General features: G+C 40.5%; 1 protein-coding gene across 4 annotated transcripts; it reads right to left on the reverse strand.

Moving 5' to 3' along the window:
• Positions 1–506: 506 nt before the first annotated feature.
• On the reverse strand, positions 507–25955 carry LOC140272461 (fibulin-2-like). 4 transcript variants are annotated; one of them, XM_072367932.1, is made up of 17 exons: positions 25856–25955; positions 21864–23756; positions 15144–15258; positions 14660–14789; positions 12443–12626; positions 11418–11636; positions 10625–10735; positions 10047–10148; positions 9092–9223; positions 5898–6035; positions 4754–4894; positions 4341–4469; positions 3678–3803; positions 3221–3337; positions 3002–3130; positions 2557–2680; positions 507–1430 (listed from the first exon to the last, which is right to left on the reverse strand). In XM_072367932.1, the coding sequence occupies exons 2-17, from the start codon at positions 23665–23667 to the stop codon at positions 1073–1075; spliced, it is 4059 nt and encodes a 1352-aa protein (XP_072224033.1). In that variant the 5' UTR covers positions 23668–23756; positions 25856–25955; the 3' UTR covers positions 507–1072. The 4 variants fall into 4 exon arrangements, with proteins under 4 accessions (XP_072224033.1, XP_072224031.1, XP_072224032.1 ...); XM_072367930.1 differs by having other exon boundaries at positions 10047–10160; XM_072367931.1 differs by having other exon boundaries at positions 15144–15261.

The raw sequence follows: 25955 nt of genomic DNA on the forward strand, positions 1-25955 counted from the left end.
GACTGGTGACTTATCCACAGTGGCAACTGGAGTAGGCTCCAGAAAGGATTCTTCTTTTTTTCACCACTGCATTTGGCCGATTTGAAGGTGTAATACTCAATTTATCCTGTAGGTGGAAGTATTAGATCCTGTTGAACTACTATAGCTCAGACATTTTGAAAAGACAGCAATAATTCTACATATAATTCTAAACACTATACTATGACCAGTACCCATTACTTCTATTATTACCAGCCAAATTAAATGTATGCACATGGAGAGCAGTGTGATGAAGACCACGTTGAGCTAATCAGCAGACTGTGAGAAGGTATGTGAGTAATAGCATGGAGATTCACTGTGTGACATGGTACAACCTATTTATCTTAACAACTTTGAAATATATAGAGATATATAAGATAATGCTGGTACCTAATTAAATGTAACATGAGAGTGTCAGGTAAAAAATACTAGGAAGTATTATATCATCAAACACCCATGAACACAGATTTATCAAGCACTCGCAGTCCTTTCTTTTTTAAATACTTTACTAAAATACTTTATTGCTATTTGACTCCAGCATAAAAATAAGATACATCCATCCATAATATGTCTCATTAAAGGACACAAAATACACCACACAAATGGAGTAACATTAAATAAGTTTCTAAAATACTTCAAGGACAGAACAAAAGCAGCACTGAAGGTTAAAAGCAGTCAGACATATAGTTGTAGAAAACTGATTTCACCCAAGGAATCATACTACAAATATGATAACAGGATGATTGGAAACACAGATATGTAAAAGCTGTAATTTTTCATGTTTTACGTACATATTAACTGGATTCTTATCAAATACTTTTTGGAAATATGGAATGTGTTCAATGTGTGCAATCACAGTAAAAACACTAAGTGACAGAAAGCAGTCAGCGTCTCCATTTCTCTTACAGCAATGTTTGGATACTAGCATCAGCTAATGAGAGCAGGATTAACTGTTCAAACTCATCACAACAGACGGTGGCATTGTTAAATAGTGATAGGAGAAGTCCTCATGAACTGTGCTAGGGTCCATACTGGAAACACAGCACAGCAGCTGTTAGAGTGAGTTGGCTGTGATGAAGACATAGATCTTGGCCTGGAAAGTGGTAAATGATCCCTGTCTCCAAAGCTTCATCTCTACGGTGACTTGGAAATCCCTTGGACCCTCAACCTGTCGCTGTAAATACACAGCACCCGTGTAGGCATTCAGCTTCCTTGTGCTAAAGTAGTTTTCCTCATTTCCCTGCGTGATAGTCACAATGACATTATCGCCAGAGTAGGCAGGAGAGGGTCCAATGCGGAAGATCTGAGCGGGGATGACGATGTTGGATTGGAGGCTGAGGTAGTAGTAGGTGATTCTCAAAGGAGAGTTTTGACACTCCAGGTAGTTGGGACAGCTGATCCGCTCACAGCGCCTACAAATGACACAGGAAAGGAAACCTCACTTTCAAAGCACATTTAAACAATGCTGCAGAAGTCAGGGGAGACAGGATTAATTGTACTATAGTGAGGTTGGACACTAAGAGAATGATTAAAACAGAAAAGCATCATACTACAAATAGATAATCATAGAAATTATGATCCTATACATTAATAGGGCAAAAGGTAAAAAGAAAAACATATAATATAATATCTACAGAAAGACTGATGAGGCAAAATAAGAATACACATCAATAAAGCAGATCATTCAAATAGCTGATACCATCAGACAGATATTTACTAGAAATTATCTACTTAATTTGGCTTGTTTTGTCTAAAAATGACAAATCTCATCAGCAGTTATATAGTGCACTTAACTTAAGAGAGAAATTAGCTAGTAATGCTACCTGTACTATGTCTAATGATGATAAGGAAATCCAACTTCTAATAGTTGTTCTTAATTTTTTTTGTTGGAAGATGGAAATGTCAATTTCCAATTTGTCTTCTGCCATTACAAAAAGAATTTTGAGCTAAGCTTAGCCCATGTAAGCAACTGTTTCTCACATAAGTTTCTCCCGGCTGGTATATGACTTCAGCCTTCTTATCTGCAGTGTTTCACCAACCTGGGCCTGTTTATTACATAAGACACAATGAGATTGTGCCTAAGAGACCAAAACCACCTAAGAGACCTAAGAGATCAAAACCACCAGTCTGTGGTTGAAGATGTGCGAAGCTGACACATTTGAGAATAAAACTGCCTGTCAAGTATTCTTCTGACAGACTGGTGTGTGATACACTGAGCATGTTTGTTGTATGAGCTCCTACTGTGTGCTCTGTGTACTTCAAGGGTTAGGAAGTGTAATTTCCCTCCACATTTCCATTTCAATGGTAGCTCGACGCTGTGGGGCAGTTTTAACAGCGGAATAGAGTGAAGTGGGATTGAGCTGTTCACTTCTCTTAAAACTAGTAGCAATGAAAAGAGTTGTAAACTTATGGTTTAAAAGAGAAGTGTATTGCATAACTGTGGTATTTTGAACAAGACATATCACAGATGTTTCATTAAGACCTCGTAATTAAAAGGTACTTATATCTCTTCTGTTTTAAGAAGCTGTTAGAACTTACGTGTTGGACACTTTGTTATAGTTCGGTGGACAGCTCAGAGAAAGGCAGCGGTACCCTCCTTGGATGTTGTAGCAGGTCTCAGCTAAAGAGCAGTTATGGGCCCCTGTGGCACACTCATCAATATCTAAAACACAAGGAATTCACAAGGGCCGGTGTTAGTCACAAGATGGTGGAAATATGTAGAAAATGACTGTTCATGTAAAAAAAAAAATCTAATTAGCAACACAAGATTTTTGAGCCAATAAAATTTTATAGAGCGTGTAATTACTACACCAATATAAGGCTACTAATTATACCTATTTGAGCAGGATCATTACTGCACAGTCTATGAAGAGTTAAATGGGTGTTGAGCAATTTTTTTTTAATCAAATTTCAATGCAATGCGGCCCACTAGCTCAGGAGGAGCTGGAGCACTTGTGTTTGGTTGAGGGTACTCATTCATCACCTCTGCAAGATCGTCCATTTGGAGACATGGTGTATCCATATTCAGGACAGGCACACTGATAACTCCCTGGAACATTCACACACTTGTAGGTACACAGATGGCCAATGGTCTGGGAGCACTCGTCGATGTCTGGATGACAAAGAGGATAAACTGTGTGAATCTGACTTATAAATATGGTATTAAAGTGATGTTTTCAGTATTTAATAGAACGTGCCTCACCTTCACAGGTGTGCCCATCCTCCCTGAGGTGGTAACCCTTTCTGCAATAGCACTGGTAGGAACCATAGAGGTTAGCACATTCCTGACTGCATGGGCTGGCCAGACACTCATTCACATCTGGTGATTAGAGGTTAGTGCTCATTACTGTCACAATTCACTTGATCAAAGAATCTTCAATGTTTCAATCCTGACACATAAACAAGATGTTGTTATTAAGCCAATTATGCCTTTACTGGTTCCAGCTTGAAGGCATGGCATGATAAACAGTAAGATACACTAATACATCAGATCATACATCCAATATGAACTCTGCCCTGAAAGCTGTATGGTTTGTGAACACACACAAGTCTGATGCGAACACACACACACACGCATATTTCCACACACAAATTCACAAAAACATGCATCAACATGCACACACACACACCCATGCCGACTGACATTCACACAAACACACCTTCACAGTTCTTGCCATCAGCAGATAAGCGGAAACCAGAGGTGCACGAGCATTCGTAAGAGCCTGGGGTGTTCTCGCAGATCTGGGCACACAGACGGCCTGGGTAGCGCCAACACTCGTTTACATCTAGTTGGAAGCAGCAGAATCATCATTGTACTTGGGTAGGGGTATTTTTTTCATTTGTGTGTTTGCACCCATGTGTGCAAGTGCATGTGTGCAAGCAAGTGGGTGCAGGTTTATTGTCCTGCACTACTGTGTACATGTGCAAGCCTGTGCAAGTGTGCGTGTGTGTCAACGTGAATATGATGTGAGGGGACCATCTGTCTGCTTATAGTCTAAACACTTGTGTGGAGTCCATTATTATGAGAGTCACAACACAGCACAGTGAACCACAGGCAGTGGGAGCAGCAGCAGAGGCAGGAGACGTGATCGGTAGCACAGTGGCTACTGGGAAATAGCAGCAGCTCTCTCTGCCACTGAATAATAAGCAGGACTAGAGGAGGCAGACAAAGAAAATGAATAGTGCATTGGAGTGAAAAAGAAGTGAAAAGCAATAGAATGGGTAGAACACCAGAGCAAGGAGGCAAAACCAAAAAGGTCCAATTTTCTTGAGCAATTTAGCAAGCATTCTGCCACAGATGACACATATGATTTCCAACTCACCTACACACATCCTCCTGAATGAGTCATACTGGTAGCCTGTCTGGCACTCACAACGATAGGAGCCGGGCAAATTTTGACAGTGCTGGCCCTCTCCACATTGATGCAGGTTGCCCTCACATTCATTGACATCTAGAGGAGCCACATGTAATCAGTGAGGTGATAGCAAAGACATCCAGCTCCCATCCCTGTCTGATTTTGTGAACTCAAACAGTTCACAAAATAGTCATCGAACGTGATTATTCTTTGTCAGAATTTCAACTATTTGATGTCCTATCTAGTTTGTTTAACTTCTTTATTATTATCATTCTGTGTGAGTGAGATAAACTCAAACCTCTGTTGCCTAATAGACATCTACTGCACTGAGTCTGCGTATCAAATCTGCTTAAATATGCTTGTGTTATTACGAATCTTACCATCACATCTGGATCCATCAAGACTGGCGTGATAGCCCCGGCTACATATTATCCTTCTGTTGCACGTGAAGGATCCTGCTGTGTTGATGCAGTTATAACCTGGACTGCAAGGCTGGGTCAGAGCACCACACTCATCAATGTCTATTATGGAGAGACACATAGAGTTTAAGATAAAGATGAAGAAAGCTATAAGAGGAGGAAAGCCCCACAGTCTCAAAGAGAAGGCATGAGAGACCAGAGGGCATCTCTTTAGCCACACTGTGCTGTGATATCAAAGCAAGCACACATCACACAGTTGCATTCCCCTGGATAACTTTGTTGTGTGCGTGTGTCTGACATTTTCTACATTTTGTCATTTCTCAGAGCATTTCTCCAACACTATAGTGGCGTCGGCTGCCTCAACATGCCCCAGTTCCTGCCCCTGGGGGCTAATTCCACAGCATCAGTTTGTACTGGAGAAGGACATAGGATTGGCTTTTATCCACCCCTTTGCAACCCCTAACAGCAACTTCTCTGATCTCCTGTCTGTGTGGCATTTAACCCCTCTGTCACTGCAGCTCTTCTGATTCATCCGTGGGGAAATTTCTGCACTTGTTCTCCCTATGTTTGGGAACAAGATAAGGATCTCTAAACATTTCTTGTTGTGGGATGTAAACACAATGCAGCAATCTCTTTGTTTCTTCAGTGCGTGTAGTGCAGATTAAACTAGATAGATTTTTAAAAACATTTTTTTATTCATTTCCTTTTTTTTTTAATAAATGAAAACCTTCACACTCCCATCATTAACAAAAAGACAGGCTACAATTGCAATTAGTACTGACACAGAAAATGACTTAATTAACATATTTTGTGTATGTGAAAAGCTACAAATCTATAATTACCTTTGGATCTTGACTTTATTCATCTTATCATGCATACTACCTCCTGAGGAAGTGGAGTCAGGAGGATAAATATATGTAAAGTATCAACAATGGGCTTTTAAAAAGTAATTGCAGAAAGAAAGGAGAAAATCAGAGAAAAAAAATGGCTGTGATACATAACGTAAAACCCCCTTTTTACATCATGTTGTTTTCGTATATTTTTTTTCTAAATGTTACATCGATGAGCAACAGAACACACCCAGCGCCTACATGTTTCTTCTTACCTACACAGTTGCCTTGTGTGTCCTGGCTGAAGCCTACAGGACAGCGAGGCTTGGGCCTGCATCTGAATGAACCCTCTATGTTCACACAATCAAAGCCAACTTCACAGTTATGGGTTCTCTGCTCGCACTCATTGATGTCTGTTGGCAGAAGACAAAATTCCAAGTCAAGAAGCATTTAGAAGAAATTCACAGTTGTGACTGACTATGTATGTATGTAATGCTACATTTTCCCACTGAATGGCACTGTGGTTACATGACAGATCGCAACTTTTACTGCAGTTATGACAGCTTATGAAACATTACATTTATTAATCAACCAAAATGGCCTGAATGACAGCTTATTAGATGAGTTAGATTAAGACAACTTTTGGAACAAAACAACAAAAGTCGAAATCATTCTTTATGTGCAAAGAGTCAGCGATCAATGCATTACACTTCCCCAGTGCTCTCTACCACTTGCCAGTTGGGGGATTTCCCTCCTGTCAATCAGCTCTTAACATCTGTTACTGCCGTATGAACCAAACCTGGGGGGGAATAAAAAGCTCAAAAGACTCACAAAATGCAATCCAATATAGTGTGCTTATGTATGACTCAAATATCTTAAGTTTTCAAGCCAGTTTGCAGGGTTTTGCCACTGTAATTGCTGTAAAGAGGCCCAAACCAGCTCTGGCTGGCAGCCCTGCGGATATAGGATAGGTCTCTAAACAGGAGATAGTGATTGAGCATCTTGCGTCTGACACAAACCTGGCAGAGCCTGTGAGTAGCTGAGTGAGCCTGACACCGATGAAGAAAGAGAGAGGAAAACCGGGAGGTAGGATAAATGTTTGAAGGATTGGCTGTGATTGCCCTCCCAGTAAGGAAGGAACTTAACAAACCAAAAACGTAAAAGTCTCCACTTGCTGATGAGAATTCAGGCCCTTTGGAGTCCTGAGAGTTTTTTTTCTTGTTTCACTCCTTTTATTTCCACACCTACAATACGTACATACTTGAATACAATATTACTATGCGGTGCACAGGCTATAACCACCATGTTGAACATATCAGGGATGTTTCAGACAGATAATCACAAACATGTTTTTGCTATGATCTCCTCACCTGCTTTGGTTGGTGTAAATGGAAACTGTGGGCGACACCCGGAAAACTGGGGAGTGTCAGTGTTAGTGGAAAAATCTATTTTGATATTCAGTTATGAACTCTGTTCATTTTAGCTTCCTGATCTGATTTCTCACATTGGATTGGGTGTAATGTTTTGTTTTGTTTTTTCCCTTTTTTAAAGGAAGGTTCCTAACAGAGTGAAATGACCCAGAATTATCTAAGTGGCAGCCATTATCGGAGCTTGTCAAATCCTCCGAATGATAATGAATAGGGCGTTAATTCTTCTTTTGTTATCTCCTTTGGAACAGGAAACATTGGACCATTCTTTATGAAAGAAAAGAAGATAATTCCATCCCACAGTTCCGTCAAACCAAAACGTTTGGTCAATGATTATTTTCATAGAGTTCAAACTGGGATTCATGTAAATAAATATAAGAACAGGGGGGTGAGTATGAGCAATATCTTTCACTTTTCTGACTTTTAGTTTCCTTTTTATATTACCAATCTAATTAATAAAGTATTTTTTATCAAATCTTTTTATACATAATGATATATGTATATGGCATTGCCTATTTGTAACAATAAAAAGCACTTTTTTTTCTTTTTAACAATTATTGCGCTTGTAGTTTCAGTGCAGCAGACCTACATCAAAACTGAGTCTAAGTTCAGTCTGATTGTCATTGCAGACTCCTCGTCTTTTCTTACAAATTCCTCCCACCATCTTTCATTAACTTTATGATAATTTTCAATAAGGTCAAGGTACAGCAGCCCTTGGTTTTAACTGGCTGATTGCTTCAAAAACCCGTGTTTAGTCTAGTACTACTTTCCAATGTATATGTCCTCCCTCTTCCTATTTGTTTACAGCCAGATCCTGGCCTTACTTTCAATCTGTGTCTTCTTTTGGTTCGATGCTTTCCATGAGTTTTTTTTTTTAAAAAATGGGGGGGGGGGGGGGGGGGGGGGGGGGTTTGTTCTACACCAGCCCACCTCCTGCAAATGTCAGCATGGATTTCATGTTAGTTGCATTTTTCTAAAAAGATGGAATGGGGTAGCAAAAGACATGGAAAAGCAGTGAAAAAAAACCCCACCTAGTGATATATCTTACAGTTAACTAAGTTATCTGGAAGCAGGTCTGTAAAGTGATCAAGTATATGGAAGTTATGAGAGGGATCACCCTTCTGTGACGAGGCTAAAAGTTAAAACAGTCCCACTTACATAATACCTTTAAATATTCGGAGAATCCAGAGAAATTGAAATATGAAAAAATATAATTTCTAAACTGCAACACTTCATATCTTTCCATTACACTCATTACAATTACATTGAGGCTTAAAGGAACTTTCAGATTGCTGTGTCATATTTCTGTTTACTTTTTTACATAGCATTTAACCATCTGGGGTCTGAGCCGTGATGATGTCATGTGATCTGATCACGCCGGCGTGATCATAGACCTCAGAGGGTTAAACTTATTGGGGAATTTTTTTGGACTCACCACTTTTATCAGTGGCTTAAAGTGACAACTGTTTGGAGGCTGACAGATAAACATATTTCACTTGTTAAAAGACATGCATGCATTAGGAGTGTAGATTAGTTTATCTGTATTGTCTGTGTGTCTGAGCCACATAAACCCATCTAAAGTGGCTAACAGCCCTTACAGCCCTTCTTCCGGAGCAGCTTTATGAATGGGGCCTCTGAGCAGACCCAGTTTTTGGTCCATGGAAATAATGAGACGTATTGGGAGGTTTACGATTACATGCCAAAGTTGGGCACCACCCACAAAGACAAGCCAGGCAGGTCCTCATAGAGTTAAGGTAGAGCAAATAAAATGAGAAAAGTAAGAGTAGGATATTCTATTATTCCCTCTTCTTTTTGCTTCAATATGTAATCAAATCATTATAGGATGGGAAGGATTTTCCAAATATCTAACGTTCAATACTTAAGTCTCAGTGGTGGTAAAAGTGATTGTTCCTGAGCAACGCACTTTTCTCACATTCTAAAACATACGTCAATACAAAATACTCCTTTCAGTTCTGCATTGGAAGTAAAAAAAAAAACTTTGATGTTTTGATAAGCATAACAGTTGATAAGGTGTAGAGTACCTTCACAAATGTCATTGTTGATCTGGTATCCGGGGGGACAGGTGATCAGTCTCTGGCAGACATAACTCCCTTCGGTATTCATGCAGCGCTCATTGAACTGGCAGGCATGTGCAGACAAACACTCATTTATGTCTGGAGAAAAGAATCGAGACAAATGTGTGAGTGTGAAGAGACGCTATAAACAACGAGAAGTGCACAGATGATGAGGTTGGGAGAATAGATTTAGAGAAAGCAGATAACAACAAGTACAATAAACGTCAAGCACTGCGTGGTCTTTGTGTGTGACAGTCAGTGGTTAGAAACAGATTAAATGGACAGGTCGGACCCTCTTCTTGACGAGAGATTAGGGATGTGGCACTCTGGGAAAAGCCCCCACACAGTGAGAAGTTTGTCTCCATGATGAGCGACTCTCTGTGTAGCTGCTGCCACAGTTTGCTGCTGCCAAGCTGGAGACAGATGAGTGGTTACGGCTCAACTTATGTATATATCCCCTGAGAGACAGCTTAGACACAGTGCAGTAGCTGATTGTCCTAATGATGAAACACACAGTCCACCACCATTCTGAGTGGAAAATAATGAGTATCTATGGTATGCAGTCGGTGAGATATATCATGACAATGCATGGATAGCTGGAATAATCCCTCTGGTATATAGACTCAGTTCAGAAACAAGATGAAAACTTCTCCCACAAGGGATTAGAGCTGTATCTACACTGCAAATCTAGAGGCGCTGATGAGTGAAAGAAGACAAATCAGTAGCAGACTGTCTCGCCAAGAAAGTCTCTTCAGCTGGAACCAAATTCCTCTGTCTGGAAAAGAAAACTAGGAAGACGGCTGAAATTTGAGCGCCCATTGTTCACGTCGGTTGCTGCACAAAATTTCCACATGCAATCAAATTGTGATGTAAGAAAACCTGTTTTTTTTCTCTGAATTATCACAAGGTTTTAGTACCTTACCTTCACAAGAGCGCCCATCATGTCTAAGTGAGAATCCTGGCGAACATGAGCACTGTGGCTGTCCGTCCACAGGGGTGCACTGTTGCTCACAGAGGCTGTTACCTGTAAATAATACTGCATCGTCAGGTCAGATAAATTATTCCGTACCAGTGCTTCACACAGTACTATTCACACAGAAACAGAGGAGAGCTTTGCAGCTCAGCGTGGGAGACATGACAGTATTTATTGCTGGGTCTTTGCTCGTTTCATTTTTCCAGGTTGATCCCTGACCTGGACATACTGTATTTCTTTCTTTTGGACCAGAGTCAAGGGGACCTCCACCCTGGTGTCATGGAGACCAAACAAGAGCAACAAAATGCGACCCCGCACAGATTATGACATGGAGAACCCATGAGAATGAGGCGTCTGATCCAAAATGCTCGTTCTGTCACATTTCATGGAAAGGGTGAGCTTGAAATAACAATGTGTCAGTCCGTGGCAGCCTGTGCTCCCCTTTAAACACATTAAGCTACTGCAAAATTCATGCTCTACTCTAATGAAGACATACGTATCTCCCGTGATTAAGCTGCATGTCTAACCTTCACAGGGGTTGAGTGAGATAGCCAGCTGGGAGGGAGGCGGAAGTGGTGAGGTGGCCTCCATCAGCACTCTGTCAGCCTCCTTCAGTCTGTTCTCTTCATCCACCATCTCTGCACGAACATGAATAATGTCAGCACAGGAGCAATGAATTGCACTGTAATCACCAATTCCACCTCTCCATCATCTTCAGCAGTTAGTTACAGACTTGTGCAATACCTACGTTTTCATCCGCTCATAAGAGGCTAGTGGCTACGGATGAAAGTTGTAATAGCAATGGAGGTGAGACAGGAAAAACTGTTGCCTGCAGACATACATTTGGTTTTATTAGTGTGCTCCATACCTCACTGTAATTTGCTGGCATTAGTATCCTGTTCAGACAGGCTTGTGTTGGTAAAAGCCACTGTTGATTAAAGTCTGATTCGTTGCATAGGATTACCTGAAAATACCCCTTAACTGTACATCTGAGCAGATTTTAAGCAGCAATGACAAACAAAAAGTGAGAAACAGAGCTGAAATGCTTTTTTGACAATGGCAGAATTGTGTGTCAGATCCAGGAAAAGGATGTCAGTGCAAGAATAGCAAAATTATTATTAGGCTGTATCAGACTTTGCAGACGGAAGGAACTCAACCAGGACAGGAAAATGATGCCGAGTAAATGTGTAGAGCAAAATGGGTGTTTCTGATTTTTCAGCATGCAGGCTGTATATCATATTTTAAAGAGTAAATGGAACGGAGAGAGGCTTTACTGTGTTTTAGCGTCCGTGGAAATAAGATTGGTGGTCTCCACTTTACCTTGTGCGCAAGTGAAAGCATCCTCCTGCAGCACGTAGCCGGGGAAGCACTCACACCGGAAAGAGCCAGGCGTGTTGATGCATTTGTGGTGGCAGATGTTGCCCTCATATATCAGGCACTCATCCATGTCCTCCATCTCAACAGGACCCTCCACTGCATTCTCCCCATCCTGTGCCTCGCCGATGGAGAAGGCCTCTTTAGAGTACAGGCTGTCTGATTCTACAACACAGGGAAAATTATTGTGGCAGTGACCTTTGTTCACACAGGCAAAAAAAAGAACATAAAGGAAAACACATTCTAAATACACAGTTAATTACAGGGAAGAAAACCTTGTTTCAACAATGCACAATAACAAAGAGGTTTTCTTTTGTTGTTTTTTTCTTGATGCAACCACAGCCACATACCGGTAACATATCACTTACATCCCATACACGTTTTCAAGGGCAATCATTTAATGGCTTTTCGTGAAAAGACACAACAACAAGAAAGAAAAATGCACCAAAAGATTGGAGCTTTATTTCCGATACTGTTTCACACATACAGTAGCTGTGAGGTGGGCCAAATGTTTGGCATGAAATCTTAAATTCGAATTATCATCCAAAACAATTGTTCCTTATCGCTTATGACCACAAGGCAGAAAATGCTCTAGAAACAGTTTCAGTATTAGTATGACATGAGCAATGTTTTTCAGCTTGCAGCAGCCAAAACAAATCAGTGTAAGAAAACGTTTTGTTTATTTTTTTACAAAAAAAAGGACTGAAGTCAATGCCCAGCAGGCACGCAGACAGAGCTCTTAGAATTAAGAGATGTAATGAATAGAATAGAGTGTGGGCTGAACAAAGTTAGTTGGTGCACTGTTTTTTTCAGTGGGTTGGGTGGATCTTTTCAGAGTTAGTTTAAAGAAAATGAATGACTTTTTGTTTAAATCTGTACTTTCCCCTGGCAGTGGATCCTACCCTAAAACACCTCCTCTTTCTGTATGTCAAGATTGCTTATTAGTGCATGTGAGTATTTGTTCATAATACCTTTTCTTGGAGGTGGAGTGGAGTCCAGAGCAGGCCTCTCTCTGACAGTGTGCCCCCTCCTCTCCTCCCCCTCACAGCAAGAGAGAAAGATGTGCTGGCAGTGAAAATCCAGGTATTGGTGGGCTTCACAGCGATGCCCCTCTTTGAGGAACTGCAGACCAAGAGCGCAGCAGCCACAGCACTCCTGCAGTTCACAAAAAGCAGGCTTTGATCACATAGTCTTGGATCATGTCAAGTCTTTGGAGGGAGTGATTTACATGGGGAAGCATCCAAAAAAAGCTATTTTATAAAAACACTCAGTACTAAGTACCATACTGAGAGTAAGAATTGATCTTAATAACTCAGCTACAAGTGGACAAAAACAACATGAGAAGTTTTTCAAAGAAATGTCTGAAAACTAGTGCCAAGAATTGCCAGGAAATTTTGAGGACAATCATAGTGGCCATACAGTTAAGCCTAAAGGGGCATAATGATAGGTCTGGCAAAAGTGGTTGTTGTAAGTCCTTTTCTATTGTCCACAACTTTAGTCTTTCCTAGCTCCCTCATTTAGCTCTGCATCTTATCTCTCTCACCTCGCTAACCTTCAACCGGAATTGGCAGATTGTTTTCTTTGTTTTTCTATTTTGTTCATTTAAATGGTGATCATTTCTCAGCTATATTATAAATGGAGCCTTTACCTCCACATACATGTAGTTAGGTTAAGGTTAGAGAAGATCCACATACTAAAAAGCACTGTCATCTCAGGGACAGCCAGTGTCATACTTCCACATTTTGTTAAAAAGAGCATCACTTGAGCAGAGTCACAGCAAAACACACATAGCCTATGTCATGATACATCCTGACTGAAATAACTTGGTGGCTCTATGACAAACTTCATGGCATGAAACCTATGGTTTGCACGAGACAAGAACTAAAACTTTGGTGATAATCTGTTTTTTTTTCTCATCATGAGACTGATAATCATGACTGGGATCACGTAAAATGCCAAAACATGCATACAGATTTCACAACAAGCTTTATATTCCCCACAAGATGTGCTCTGGTTACTTTAGAGATGCCTTAACCTCAGCATCATCCAATGTGTTCCTATTCCACCAAAACAAATTATATTCCATAGTTCTTAGCCGTACTCAGCATCGTCTGATGCACATTAATAACCATATCTGCAATGAGTCATACATTTTGTAGGTCTTGGTAGTTGTAAACAGTCCTCGTAGTGCAATTTTAGAATCATAAAATATGGAGATGGATGTTTGTCTATCCATCTCTGATGTCTTTCCAGTCCATCAGACAAGTTAAGAACATCCTTAAGAACTGTAAGCGAGCGCAAAAGGGCTTCAGCTGGTCTTACTTTTTTATACCTTCGGATAGCCTTATATGACTTATTGCCTGTGACAAGTTTCATCAAAACACAATAATCCTAAGTCTCAAATACAATACTGACTCCTCTTATCTGGCAACCATTGAAGCGAAAATGGCAGAGCTACTGGCTTTTTACCTTGGTAGATTTAACTTAAAGTGTAGAGTTTAAAGCAAGTCTCCCTGGAGCACAGCCTCGCTCTCATCTAAGCTAGATCAGCACTGCAAGTGCACAGTGGCACGGCGAAACACAAAGCTAAAGGCTGCTATTTTATAGTGTGGTTGTAGATGGCATAATATTACTAAAACTACAGGGGTACCTCTCAAAGGTGGTGAAAGGCCAATATTCAACAACTGTAGCACACTGAAGTGTCAAAAATGGTCTCAAGGTGCTGAGGTGTCCCTGAACAGATTCATTCCTTCAACACAGCTCAGATGAGTGGCTTTGGGATGAACATCGTTCATTCAAGTTAGACAGTCAATTAGTCGGCCCTCATTGACAGCCATTATCAAGTACTAAGTACCAAAGCTACTGTTTCTAGTTTCAGAGAGGCCAAATAATTTAAATACAAGATTTCCCCTCTAATTTTGACATGGCCTATGAGTTTTGACACATTTCCCTAATCTACTTTTAAGATGTCCCGGTAGGACAGCAGGAATCTTTAAATCTAACATACACAGACTAATTTTGTCTAAATGGGTAGGTCTAAATCAAATACAGTGGGAAAGGGAATTGGCACAACAGCAGTAATCCTCAGAGAACATGCATACACAACACAGCAGACTATAAAGTTGGTGTGTTTAAGATTAACGTCACAATTGACCCCTTTGCCATGTTACCTGGTCACTGATACTTGCCTTGTAGGAATCAATCCCACATTTGCTGTTGTCATCCTCTCCACACATATTTCCTGCTCTCGCTGTGTTAATTCCAGCCAAGCACTGGCTTTCTCTCAGGGAGCCAAGGCAGCACTGTTGTTGGGCAGTCCTGACAGAGAAAAGCACGCGTGAGAAACGACTACAGAAGTGTTTGGACTGCAACTGAGGCCTCAGGAGCAACAATTTTCCCCATGTAGGTTGCCACAGAGCTGAATGAACGCTGTTCTCTGGTTTGTAGGAATTTAATTAGAAGGGGTAGCTGAAATGACACTTTTAATAATTAACCAGTCAAGACTCTGAGGACCATTCAGGGTTCCAAAGAAAAAACAAATGAAATATGGTTAGTCAGAGGAGAAAATACAATAAGAGTTTGAAGTTTCTTGATTCATTACTGTTTGTTTTCTAATTCTCATATTCACTTTGTTGATCATTTCAATGAATGAATGTTATATAATGGGCTCACCAGCAAATAGAGTGCCTATCTATCACGGGTAACTCCATGTTGTTGCAGTGGCCATTTGCTGAAGCCCATTTTTGCCCGGTCTCACAGCAGGTCTTCACCAGTTCTTTGACAGACACTGCTAGGAAATCCAAACACAAACAATGTCAATGTATACATTTATAAAATGTGAATTCAGTTGGAATAGCATAATCAAACTTTGCCATCTGAACATTCCATCAGTGAGATGCTGTGAAATCTGGTTATTGATCCTTTCTGGGACCCTTGTCTCCTAGAGATGGTCTCTTGATGGAGAGGATATGCTAAGAAGTGCAGGTACTATGTGTGTTTTTCTTTTCAGACTCCTCGACTCTGCACTCACTTTAATTGGCAAGGAAAAGTATGAAACCCAAAACTCTATGAAATCCCCTCCAAAGTAAAATTGCTCTTGTAATTTATAGAGACTTCCTGGTTAATCACGTCTGGAGTGGAGTGAAAGGCTAACACATTAGCACTTCATTTCAAATTGGGGCAAGGAGCAGACAGAGAGAAACGCACATCTTTCATTTTACAGGAAATAAAAATGCACACGTGCTTCTTCAATAACAGGGCAGTGCATTCCAGTGTTGATTTGTGCCCCCCCCCCCCGACTACTGTACAAGACCCAACTCATGGCAATCGTGTCTTCTTTGTCAGACAGACCATACATGATTAAAACAACGAAAGACACCTGAAATGCAACTTTTATTTTTTACTCAAATCTTTTACAACAATAATTAAATGTTTTGTTAAATGTATCCATACAATTCTACACAGCAACACTGCTCTCCCTGCTAGAGTTGTTAATGATAGCATGGGAAAAAAAATAATGCAGTCAGTCGTTGAGGAGACTTTTCTTTCAAAACAACAATTATTACATCATAATGGCGCTACAAGATTGCAGGTCTGAGTTGAATTTATCAGGCAACCCATATAGCACTTTTCAAGGTAATTTAGTTTGGACCAAAGTGGAGGAGCAGTCAGTGAACCAGCTGACAGCCTTCCCTGGAGATATGCCACTAGCAAGTCCAGAAGAGGAAAAAGAATATATGCACAACCCCCTAAAAGCTTTAATTGGTCTTTCACAGCATAGTCAGCTGCAATATAAGCCTTAAATGAGGGCAGAGGTCATAAAGAGGAAAGCAAAATTCTTGCTGCAATTCTAAATAGACAATGCTCAACACAGATTCATGTGAGTGTTTAAGGTCTGCTTTGCACTTTAACTTCAACATCCACCAGTTTTTTGCTGAAACCCCCCCCGACATCCCTATATAATAAGACCTAAGTCATTACTCGGAGCAGAGCAACCAACTGCAGCAGTGTGCATAATTCAAAGGTCTAGAAATAAGAAAATCTAAACCTTGAGAGGGACAATGAATCTTTGATACATAACTAAATTTCCTCTGCCAGCTGTGCCGTTAAAGAAATCCCTTGGAACTTGTGTGAAAGTAACTCCAAAGACAGTGACATAATTATTCGCCATCATTCTTTTGACACCCATTCATTTTCTCTTGATGAAATCATCTTACTTGTTGTGAACAAACACAAAATTTGCTCCATGTGTCTGTCTTGAAATCCTGTACACTGTTACAATACATACAGTTCATGACCGTGTTTCCATTTTGTTTTCAAAGGAGAATACGTCAGCTCCAAAATAACTACTGGAGTTGAAAACAATGACAAACATGTTTAACCAAGCAGTGTCTAATCTAACCACATCTCTTCCTTTCTCTTTGACAGTCCCTTTAATTAAGCCTGTATAGAAATGTATCCCATTGCACTGTGCAATAATTACACTACCTTGATTTACTGTGCTTCCAGAGTTGCTACAGATATACTTTAAAGGTGGTTGAAGAGTATCTCTCTGTTCCAGGCCTGTCATTATATCTGTGTATTAGACAAACCTAAACACCAGATGCTTTGCTTCTGTCTAAATCCAAAACTGGTGACGTCACACACTCTGGAAATATGGAGCTTGAATAACAACCAAAAAGGGCAACTCTCTACATGCCTGGAGATGTCATAAAGTGGTGCGTTGACCCTAATCAAGGCTCAAGTGTATTTTCTTTTGTGGACTTGGCAGTGATTTACAATACAGGTGGATGAAAGACAACTCTACCAACTATGTGAATAACAGCACATGCAAACGGTTCTGGACACACAAAGTCACGTGGCCGAATTACAGCCTAAACACATGTCAGTCTACCATTGTGTGTGTGTGTGTGTGTTTGTCCTTGAATGTGTGCGCAGGCCTATGCTGGGGGGAGGCGACACAGTGTTCTTCCCACCTTCAACATGACTACTTACAGAGATACTGCATCTTTTGGAACACATAATAACTGTCCAAGAACAGCTGGCTGTGACATAACAGGGAGGGCTCTCCTGCTATCACTATGACCTCATTTCCAAAACAGGCAATTCACTTCTCAAGAATTGCCAATTTTTGCCTTAATTTCCCCGAGATTGTGAGCCAGTAATCGTGCAATCAATCTTTTTTCCACTTTCTGCAAGCCCACTTAGTCTTAACTGAGGACTTTGAGGCCTTGAGGACTTGAGGACTTTTCACATATTCACTTCCAATCCAAGAATATATCCTTGTGCTTAAATAATCTAAGTGGAACCCTAATAACCACTTGTAAAGACTTGTCATTATTGGTGTGTTAAATTATCTGGACTCAAAGCTTGTGCTACCCAAAGGAGCCACACATTTCCTTGACACACCCAAACACATATATTTGTATGAATGTTGAGCTATGCAACATCTGCATGAGACTGTTTTTTTTTTTTTTTCTCGCACATTAAATTGGTTTAAATATATTCTGCTACACGCCTCTGCCAAAACATTTGCCGCAGACTTGTAATTTGAACCTGCTCCCCCATTGCCTTATTATGCCATATACATTCTAAGGACTGTTCACAAACCAGAATATGGGAAATTGCTCACTTCTTGCCAGAGGAAATCCATCCAAATCCTGATTTTGGAGCTGATAGGTAAAAATAACATTGAGAGAAAAATTCCTACCTAATTAGTGGTTTTCAAGTTTCATTAGTGATACATACTTTCTGTAGTAGAAATCAATACACCAGTGCAGCCTGAACAAAACAACATTGTATGAAGAATTCATTTATAATGTATTTGGAGGAGAAAAAGAACTGCTCAGATCCTGTTATCCTTTTACTTATACTGTGGTGTCTTTTATTAGCGGTTTCCTGCATCTGGAGCAGATAATCTTTTTTTATTTTATAAGTATGGGCGACATGTGCATTGGGTTGTTTTTAAGTAAGGACATGTTAAGGATGAAAGACAGACCAAAATTACTGCAGATGACCTGGAAGACACCATGGATTAACCACGGTAAACTATCATCTTCAAACCGTTCTTAACAGCAGTGGTACAGTAGGAATTAACTCTTGCATGGCCATTTCTGGAATTCACCCTCCTGTTTCATCCTACGGAAAATTATACATTGGTTCAACTCACTCCCAGATGCAACATGTTGTGACAGCTTTGTTGATCAAAACAAGGGCTTTTCCAGTTTACTTAATCTCCCCTTAGATGATTTTTACCACTTGTTTGGACCTAACATTCTAGTTTAGTTCAATGTGGTGGTTTGTGGTTGCTAAAGAAGGAAAATGGGTGAAGGTGTGCTTCAAGCGAAGTGTTTGCCAGAAAGAAAGACGGGCAAACCAACAGCCTTGTGGGAGATGGGTAATCACACTGACTCGTGAGGGAACAGGGACTAGTGTCTGGCAATCAAGCGATAACAGCAGTCTCATTCATCACATGGGTATTATGCTGCTCACAGGTACAACCCCCAAGAAATCCTATACCAGGTCAGCTTAGCATCAGAACGCCTTAACAATCCCATCCCCCATCTGGGCACACAACACAACTGTCTGGAAAGAAAGAGGACAAACGAGCAGGAGTTATAAACCGAAGAAAAATAAAGAAATTATGGCCGTGTGCCACAGCAAAAGCAACTCTTTTGTAGAAAGAAAGGCCACGTGCTTGTTATACATACTTTCTCTCTTCCTGTGCAAATAACTTTGACATCCTCTGCTAATAGCATTGATAACAGCATTAGTCAAAGCCCTTATCAGCTCGGTTTTTCCTGTTTGTGCTTCCACAGGTCACTGCACTCAAAATCTTGCTTTAGCCCGTTGCAGTGAACTCTCTGTGTCATTCCATCCTGCAAACTGCAGACCAGAAAATTTGAGCACCCTATCCCTGGAGGAAAAGACAACCTCACTTTGACTTTCACTTTAACCTCTTCATGAAGATCAGAATTTAGTCTAGCTACCTACAGACAATTTAGAAATAGGTTCTGTGTTTCTATATTGGCTCACTGACATTTAAACAGGTTTCAAACCTATTTTCTTCAGTTTTACCACTATAATAACTACTGTAATACCCCCCCCCCCACACACACACACACACACATACACATAGAAATGGCATACACTATACATACCTGTAGGAGCAAAGTGCTGAAAGAAAAGAAAAATCTTGACAGGTCTCAACAAAAATCATAGTGTTGTAAAGCAGGTTTACTACGTACCTACAGATTCCACTTTGCTGGAGAAAACATAAATAATAAGAAAGACTTGTCAGAGTCCTGAAACAGATTCTTCGATAATTTCACCAGAGAATAGATGAAATGGTGTAGCTAAGACATTATACTCATTCATTATTTACTTCACTCATAAGGAAGCATTTGATATAGAGACTAACTGTGCTTTAAAACAATAAAGTACAATACATCTTATTTTTGTCCTCTGCCAGAAGTTTTTCTGTGCTTAACACTTATAGTACTGCATAACATCAAATTTTTGATGACAACATAAATTTGGATAATTATATGATAGTCTATTCGAGGTACAAGCAGCAATGCTGCAAGAGGTCTCCTGCTTTTGACCTTAATCTTCTCCTTGTATTCCTTTTTTTCCCCTTAAAAACAAAAAACATAAGTATGAGAAATATTGAACTTTACCACATGGTCTCAAATACCTGCCACAGCACAAAACCCAAGGCCTGAGGTACTGCACTCAAGAGTGGTGGGGCAACAATCAGGTTTGTATCCAATTATCTAACAAAAAATGGCTTGGTTTGAAAATATATATATTGTTTTAAATAATTTTTTCTCAGTTTCCCATGAAAACCGATTTTCAACATCTTGTCAGACACTGTGGGACCAACAGTCAGACAAATGACAGAACATAATCTATTCAATGATCTGTTCTCATGATTATGAAACATGAGAGCTTAATATATTACTCCAGTATGTTCATTTCAATATCAAAGCTGATTAATTCAAATAGAAATAGATCATTTTGATTTTTTTGTTTGCTGTAACTCATTAATGTGTTGAGATATCAACTTGACATTTGAGGCACATGTCCAGGAATATTTGCCAATCTAAGTGCACATTAGACCTCAAGAGATAGTGTTTTTCAAAATAATCTTCTCGACATCCTTGTAACGACTTCATCATTTCTTTTACATCCCAGTGGCAGCAGTATGGCTGCTATTATAGCCATTGGAGGGATGCTGATATGTTTGGTGTCACTAATACAAAACAATATATATACTAACATCTTCACTTTGTCTATCCAAAAGACAGTGTACTAGAGGTCTTGTGGTTTGTTCAGATAAAACTTTGCAAACCTAAGCCGTGGTCCCATGTTCTTTTTAGAGAGAAGAGGCTTTGTCCTGCAATCGTTCCAAACACATCACACTTATTCGGTCTTTTTCTAATTGGACTGTCATGAATTTAACGTGCTAACTGAAACCTGTAAGTCTGAGGTCTTGGCTTTTTAAAATCTCGTTGAGCATTGCACAATCTTACCTTGGGATGAACTTTCTGAGATGTTCACTCCTGGGATGATTGTCAACTGTCTTGAATGTTTTCCACTTGTGATTAATCTTTCTGATTGTAGAATGATGGACTCCAAATTGTTTGGAAATGGCCATATAACCCTTCCCAGATTAATGGGCAGCAACGACTGCCTCTTTAAAATCATTGCTGATGTTTTTCCTCCCGACAATGTGTTAACACACCCGAATGCTTCAGACCAGCCAAATGGCAAAATTTCAGCTTTATCAAGTGCATTTAATTAACAGCTCCTGGCTGTCACTGACCCTCTCAATACCTATTAAAACAGTAAGCTTCAGCATTTTGACTTAGTTTTTTGTTATATTAATAATGAAACAGTGTAATGCGTCATGTATTGCTCTTCATCTAAGGTGGCATTTACCTAAATTAAAGAGCTGGTAAGAACCAGATTATCTTTATCCACTGGAGCTAAGTATAGAGATAAATCAGTTTCAGTGGCTATCAGAATATGAAAGCAGTGCTTATTACTTGTTCACTAAACCTGAGTACATGAAAACAAGTATGTTCTAAATATAGTCAGTTCCTCTCCTGAGCTAGGTAGATAAATGCTATCTCAGGAAAACAGATTTTCCACAAGCAATTGTTTTTCCCTGGATCTCTGCCAGCCTGAATAGAGTGAATATGAATTCTACTTCAAAAGACGGGATGTGATGGAAGAACTAAATGTCAATTTATCATCACATTATGGAACTGAATGAAACAAAACCTTTTATATTTCAGATTTCTAATTCAATGACTTTCAGTCATTTAAGTCAACATTCAAAGGAGTTGTGCAGTTGATTATGAAAGGTCAAACATACTTCAGACTTACCTTCTGTGTCTTCCTTCATGTCCTGAGACTGGTAGTTGTAGAGGGTTTGAGGTTGTCTTTGAAGCTCCTCACCATCCTCCCTCAGCCTGATCGGAGCTCTGCTGGTGGCACTGAACTGGACTGTGGGTTTTTTACCCTGTTCCTCTCTGGACTGGACTGTGGGGGTTTTACCCTGTTCCTCTCTGGACTGGACTGTGGGTTTTTTACCCTGTTCCTCTCTGGACTGGACTGTGGGGGTTTTACCCTGTTCCTCTCTGGACTGGACTGTGGGTTTTTTACCCTGTTCCTCTCTGGACTGGACTGTGGGGGTTTTACCCTGTTCCTCTCTGGACTGGACTGTGGGGGTTTTACCCTGTTCCTCTCTGAACTGGACTGTGGGGGTTTTACCCTGTTCCTCTCTGGACTGGACTGTGGGGTTTTTACCCTGTTCCTCTCTGAACTGGGCTGTGGGGTCTGTACCATGTTCCTCTCTGAACTGGGCTGTGGGGTCTGTACCATGTTCCTCTCTGAAATGGGCTGTGGGGTCTGTACCATGTTCCTCTCTGAACTGGGCTGTGGGGTCTGTACCATGTTCCTCTCTGAACTGGGCTGTGGGGTATGAACCCTGTTTCTCTTTGCCAAACAGGTGACCCTGATGCTCTAATACTTTTTCTTGCCGTGGACGGGAGTTTCCATTCCTGGTATGAGTAGTCTGACCATTTTTGTGCTGGCCAAAGTGCCGGACCCTTGTATTGGTACGGTTAGTATGTGCGGTGTCTTTTACAATCTCCTGCACCACTTTGTCTCTGTTACTGTGGCGTATCATGGTTCTGTCTCCAACCTCCTGTTGGAGCCTGTTGTTCTCTGTAGTCTCTCTCTCTGTGGTTGTAGGTGATGTTTTCTTACGAACCCCTGTAGAAGTTGGACCTATGCTTTGTCTGACCTCATCCTTGTTGCTCCTCTCTGGATTTGGGTCATTTTGAGTTTTCCTCAGTTCAGGTCTCCTGTCATCATGAGAGATGATGGCAGTATAGCTGGACTCTGGGTAAGCTGGAGGTACTATAGTAGATTCCAATCTTTGGGCCAGCTTTTTAATTGTGGAAGATGTCGGTTCTGCCAGTGTGTAGTCATAATCCTCTGAGCCAAAACTGGGTGGGTCCTGCTTATACAGTGGAAGAGTGTTTCTCAATGCAAGCTTGGAAAATGGTTCTCCAAGATTGACTTGTCGTGTGTCATGACCGCTGCTAATGTCTCTCAAAGGACTGCTGTTCTCAGGGGTTGTTGCCCACATGGGCTTATTAACACTATGGAGGTCACAGCCAGGGATGGGTGAGCACATTAACTTGCCACCTTCATTTGGACAGTGGCAAACTCGGCACTGGTCTACCTTAAAGGAGTGTCCTGCCTCATACTTCTTATTGCCATAGGCACAACCAATACGCCTACATTGCGGACATCCATCTGCAGGTTGTAAAACGTCAACACAGTTGGGGGGGATTTCAGCGCATGGAATAAAACGGCAGCTTATATTCCCTCCTCCCAGGGGACAGGAGCATTCAGTGCTTCCAAAATCCACAAAGTAAGATTCCCCCTCTGGGACTTTCCCTCTCTGGAAGCCTGCTTTGACGCAGTCATAGTACTGATAGCCCTCACAGGTGCAGCCCCTTTGTGTGCATTTGGGGCAGCAGGCACCTTTCTCTAGAACTGTTTCAAAGCAGTTCTGCAGAGCAGGGCAGTCTATGCCTGTGCAGTCTCTCTGGCTTAGACACACGTCCACGCACAACATCATCAAACAGAAAAACAACGTTGCCCTTTGAATGTTCATTTTGTCTAAAAAGTTAAAATCTCAATTCTTCCAATGTCTCTGCACATTAGACTTTATCCCAGACAGGAAGGAATTTGGCGTCTTTTAGCCTGTGAAAGCAAACAAGTGGTTAACAATGTATTTACAGTACATGAGTTCTTTGATATTCAGCCTGATAAAAATTGGTCTCCTATCATATGTTCCTATTATCATTGAAAACATGTTTGGTTTCAACTTAATAGCTTGCCTTTTTTAAATTTGATCCCCTGCCAAATACACATTTTTCCAAACCTACCGCTTTGACACCACAGGGGAGGAAGGCTCTGCTTTATATTTGTCTGCACATGGAAATTTGGCAAACAGCAAAGTTAAATGGAGGAAATACATACAATAACATTCACCCAACAAATTGCTGAAATGACCAAACATCCCATCACACAGTTTACCATACGATTGAACTGCGTTTGATGTTTTGTAAAGGGAACAGCTTATCTGACTCTCTTCTGCATCTACTGTATTCAAATGAAGCTGTCTACATCCTTACAATCTGGTGAGAATGTTGTTTGATCTGGCTGTACATATCTGACAACAGCAGCTTAGTAGCTTGAGTACAAAGTGTTTCAACAAACCGTGCTCTTGCTACTATATATCCTGGCAGAGGTTCAATGCACTAATTATAAATGAATTTGATGAGTTCTCTAGGGCTCTTATTTGTAATAACATACTGCACAGAGATAGACTGGGAAAGGCAGCAAGACAGAGTGTGTCAGGCCTTATCCTGTAAGCAAGTGATGTGACTTCAAATCAGAGAGCATACTGGAAACCAGGTGTTTTTATTTTACTTTCCATTTTTTTCCGCACTGCTTGCATTTGTGCCAGTAACAAAGACTTATGACATTTCCTACTAAGCAGTTTAGTTCAAAATTAGAGATTAACCCAAAGACTGTTCTGCATGACAAACTTGTCTGTAAACATTTACATGAAAAATGTTTCAAACTGATTTAAGTACTCTCTCTAAACCTTACGTTATCACATTTGTTCCAGACTTCATGTCCTTGGAATAGACTCCCACCAAAGGAGTTTCTACAGAGGGCAAAGGACACTTAAATCACTTTTTCTGTTACATTAACAGCCCACCTGTCCTGCTCTATTAACAAAGGAGATCCTGCTGCAAAAGTTACTACACATACTTAGATGTTTAAACCTTGTTGTTAGTCATGTCAAGTAATCTGTCAAATCTGAGCAAAACATGAAATGAATTCACTCAAGACAACGTAAGAAAATCAAATGCACTGTAATCACCTTCTACAGGTCATAGAAATAAATCTAACATCTGTTTCTGTTCCTCATCGTTCAGCTACAAAACAACACATAGTGCACTGCAGCCCCATTAAGGGAATCAATGATGTCTTTGTGTGCAGAGGGAACAAAATCATTTTACCAGCCCTGCACTGGCACAGGCCCACTGCAATCGTGCTTTACCAGTACTTACCTCATCTTTAAAGAAACCTAAATCCAAAAGCTGTCTCTGTGCGTACAACTTTTAAAGTAGATGACAGGGAAAATGCAAAAGAGACAAAGGACCACGATTAATAAGAAAATCAGCTGAACTAAGCAAGAAACTAATCTGGAGGTATCAATAAAGACTCCAAAGGCATTATAGATACTAAATGTGAATAAAAGCGGTATTTTGGGTTGATGCTCGATTGGTAAGTGCAGGGAAAGTCTTACAACGAAATTCAAACGGCGAGTGCTTTGCAAAAAAAAAACTAACCTTTATCCTCATGCTCACGGTGACACATACCAAACGCACGTGCAAACTCTCTTTTAACGCATATGATTCCTTAAAGTCCGCGTAAACACAAAGGACGTCAATACTAAAAGCCAGACAGATCTCAATTATGGTGACGCGTACCCTTACCTAAATAATTTATGATGAGGAACTCAGCCTCAAAGGTAACTTTATCATCTTAAATTCACTCTAAATTAAGCGCTTATTTCATTCCCGGACTGTCACGACATAGCCTACATGGGAACAGCAGACTTTCATTAATTCGCCATGAAAAAAAAGAACACATGACACAATACGCCGCTAAACATTTCTGTATTTGTCCGTGCTCATGTGACGTCCCGTTGAAATCAACGTTCAGATCATAATATTGTTCTCTGACTTGGAGAGTTTTAATTCTGTAAGAATGACGCTGCTTACCTCTGGTCCCCGGTCGGTGTGCTTCTGAGGGAAACTTGTGCGTAAAGTTTATTGCCCTCAATCCGACTCGGGAGGCTTGGAGCACCTCTGCTCCTGAGGG

The sequence above is a fragment of the Leuresthes tenuis genome, unplaced genomic scaffold (genome assembly GCF_036924035.1).
Source record: "Leuresthes tenuis unplaced genomic scaffold, fLeuTen1.0.hap1 SCAF_16, whole genome shotgun sequence".
Lineage (NCBI taxonomy): Eukaryota > Metazoa > Chordata > Actinopteri > Atheriniformes > Atherinopsidae > Leuresthes > Leuresthes tenuis.

Bases quoted from the DNA above. Each gene is read 5' to 3' on its own strand.
- LOC140272461 (XM_072367929.1), bottom strand. From the start codon at position 23,667: ATGAACATTCAAAGGGCAACGTTGTTTTTCTGTTTGATGATGTTGTGC. The intron at 10,736-11,417 runs GTAAAGTGGAGA...ATGTTCGTGCAG, and splicing joins TGCTTTCACTTGCGCACAAG to AGATGGTGGATGAAGAGAAC. The intron at 1,431-2,556 runs GTAAGTTCTAAC...TGTCATTTGTAG, and splicing joins TATAACAAAGTGTCCAACAC to GCGCTGTGAGCGGATCAGCT.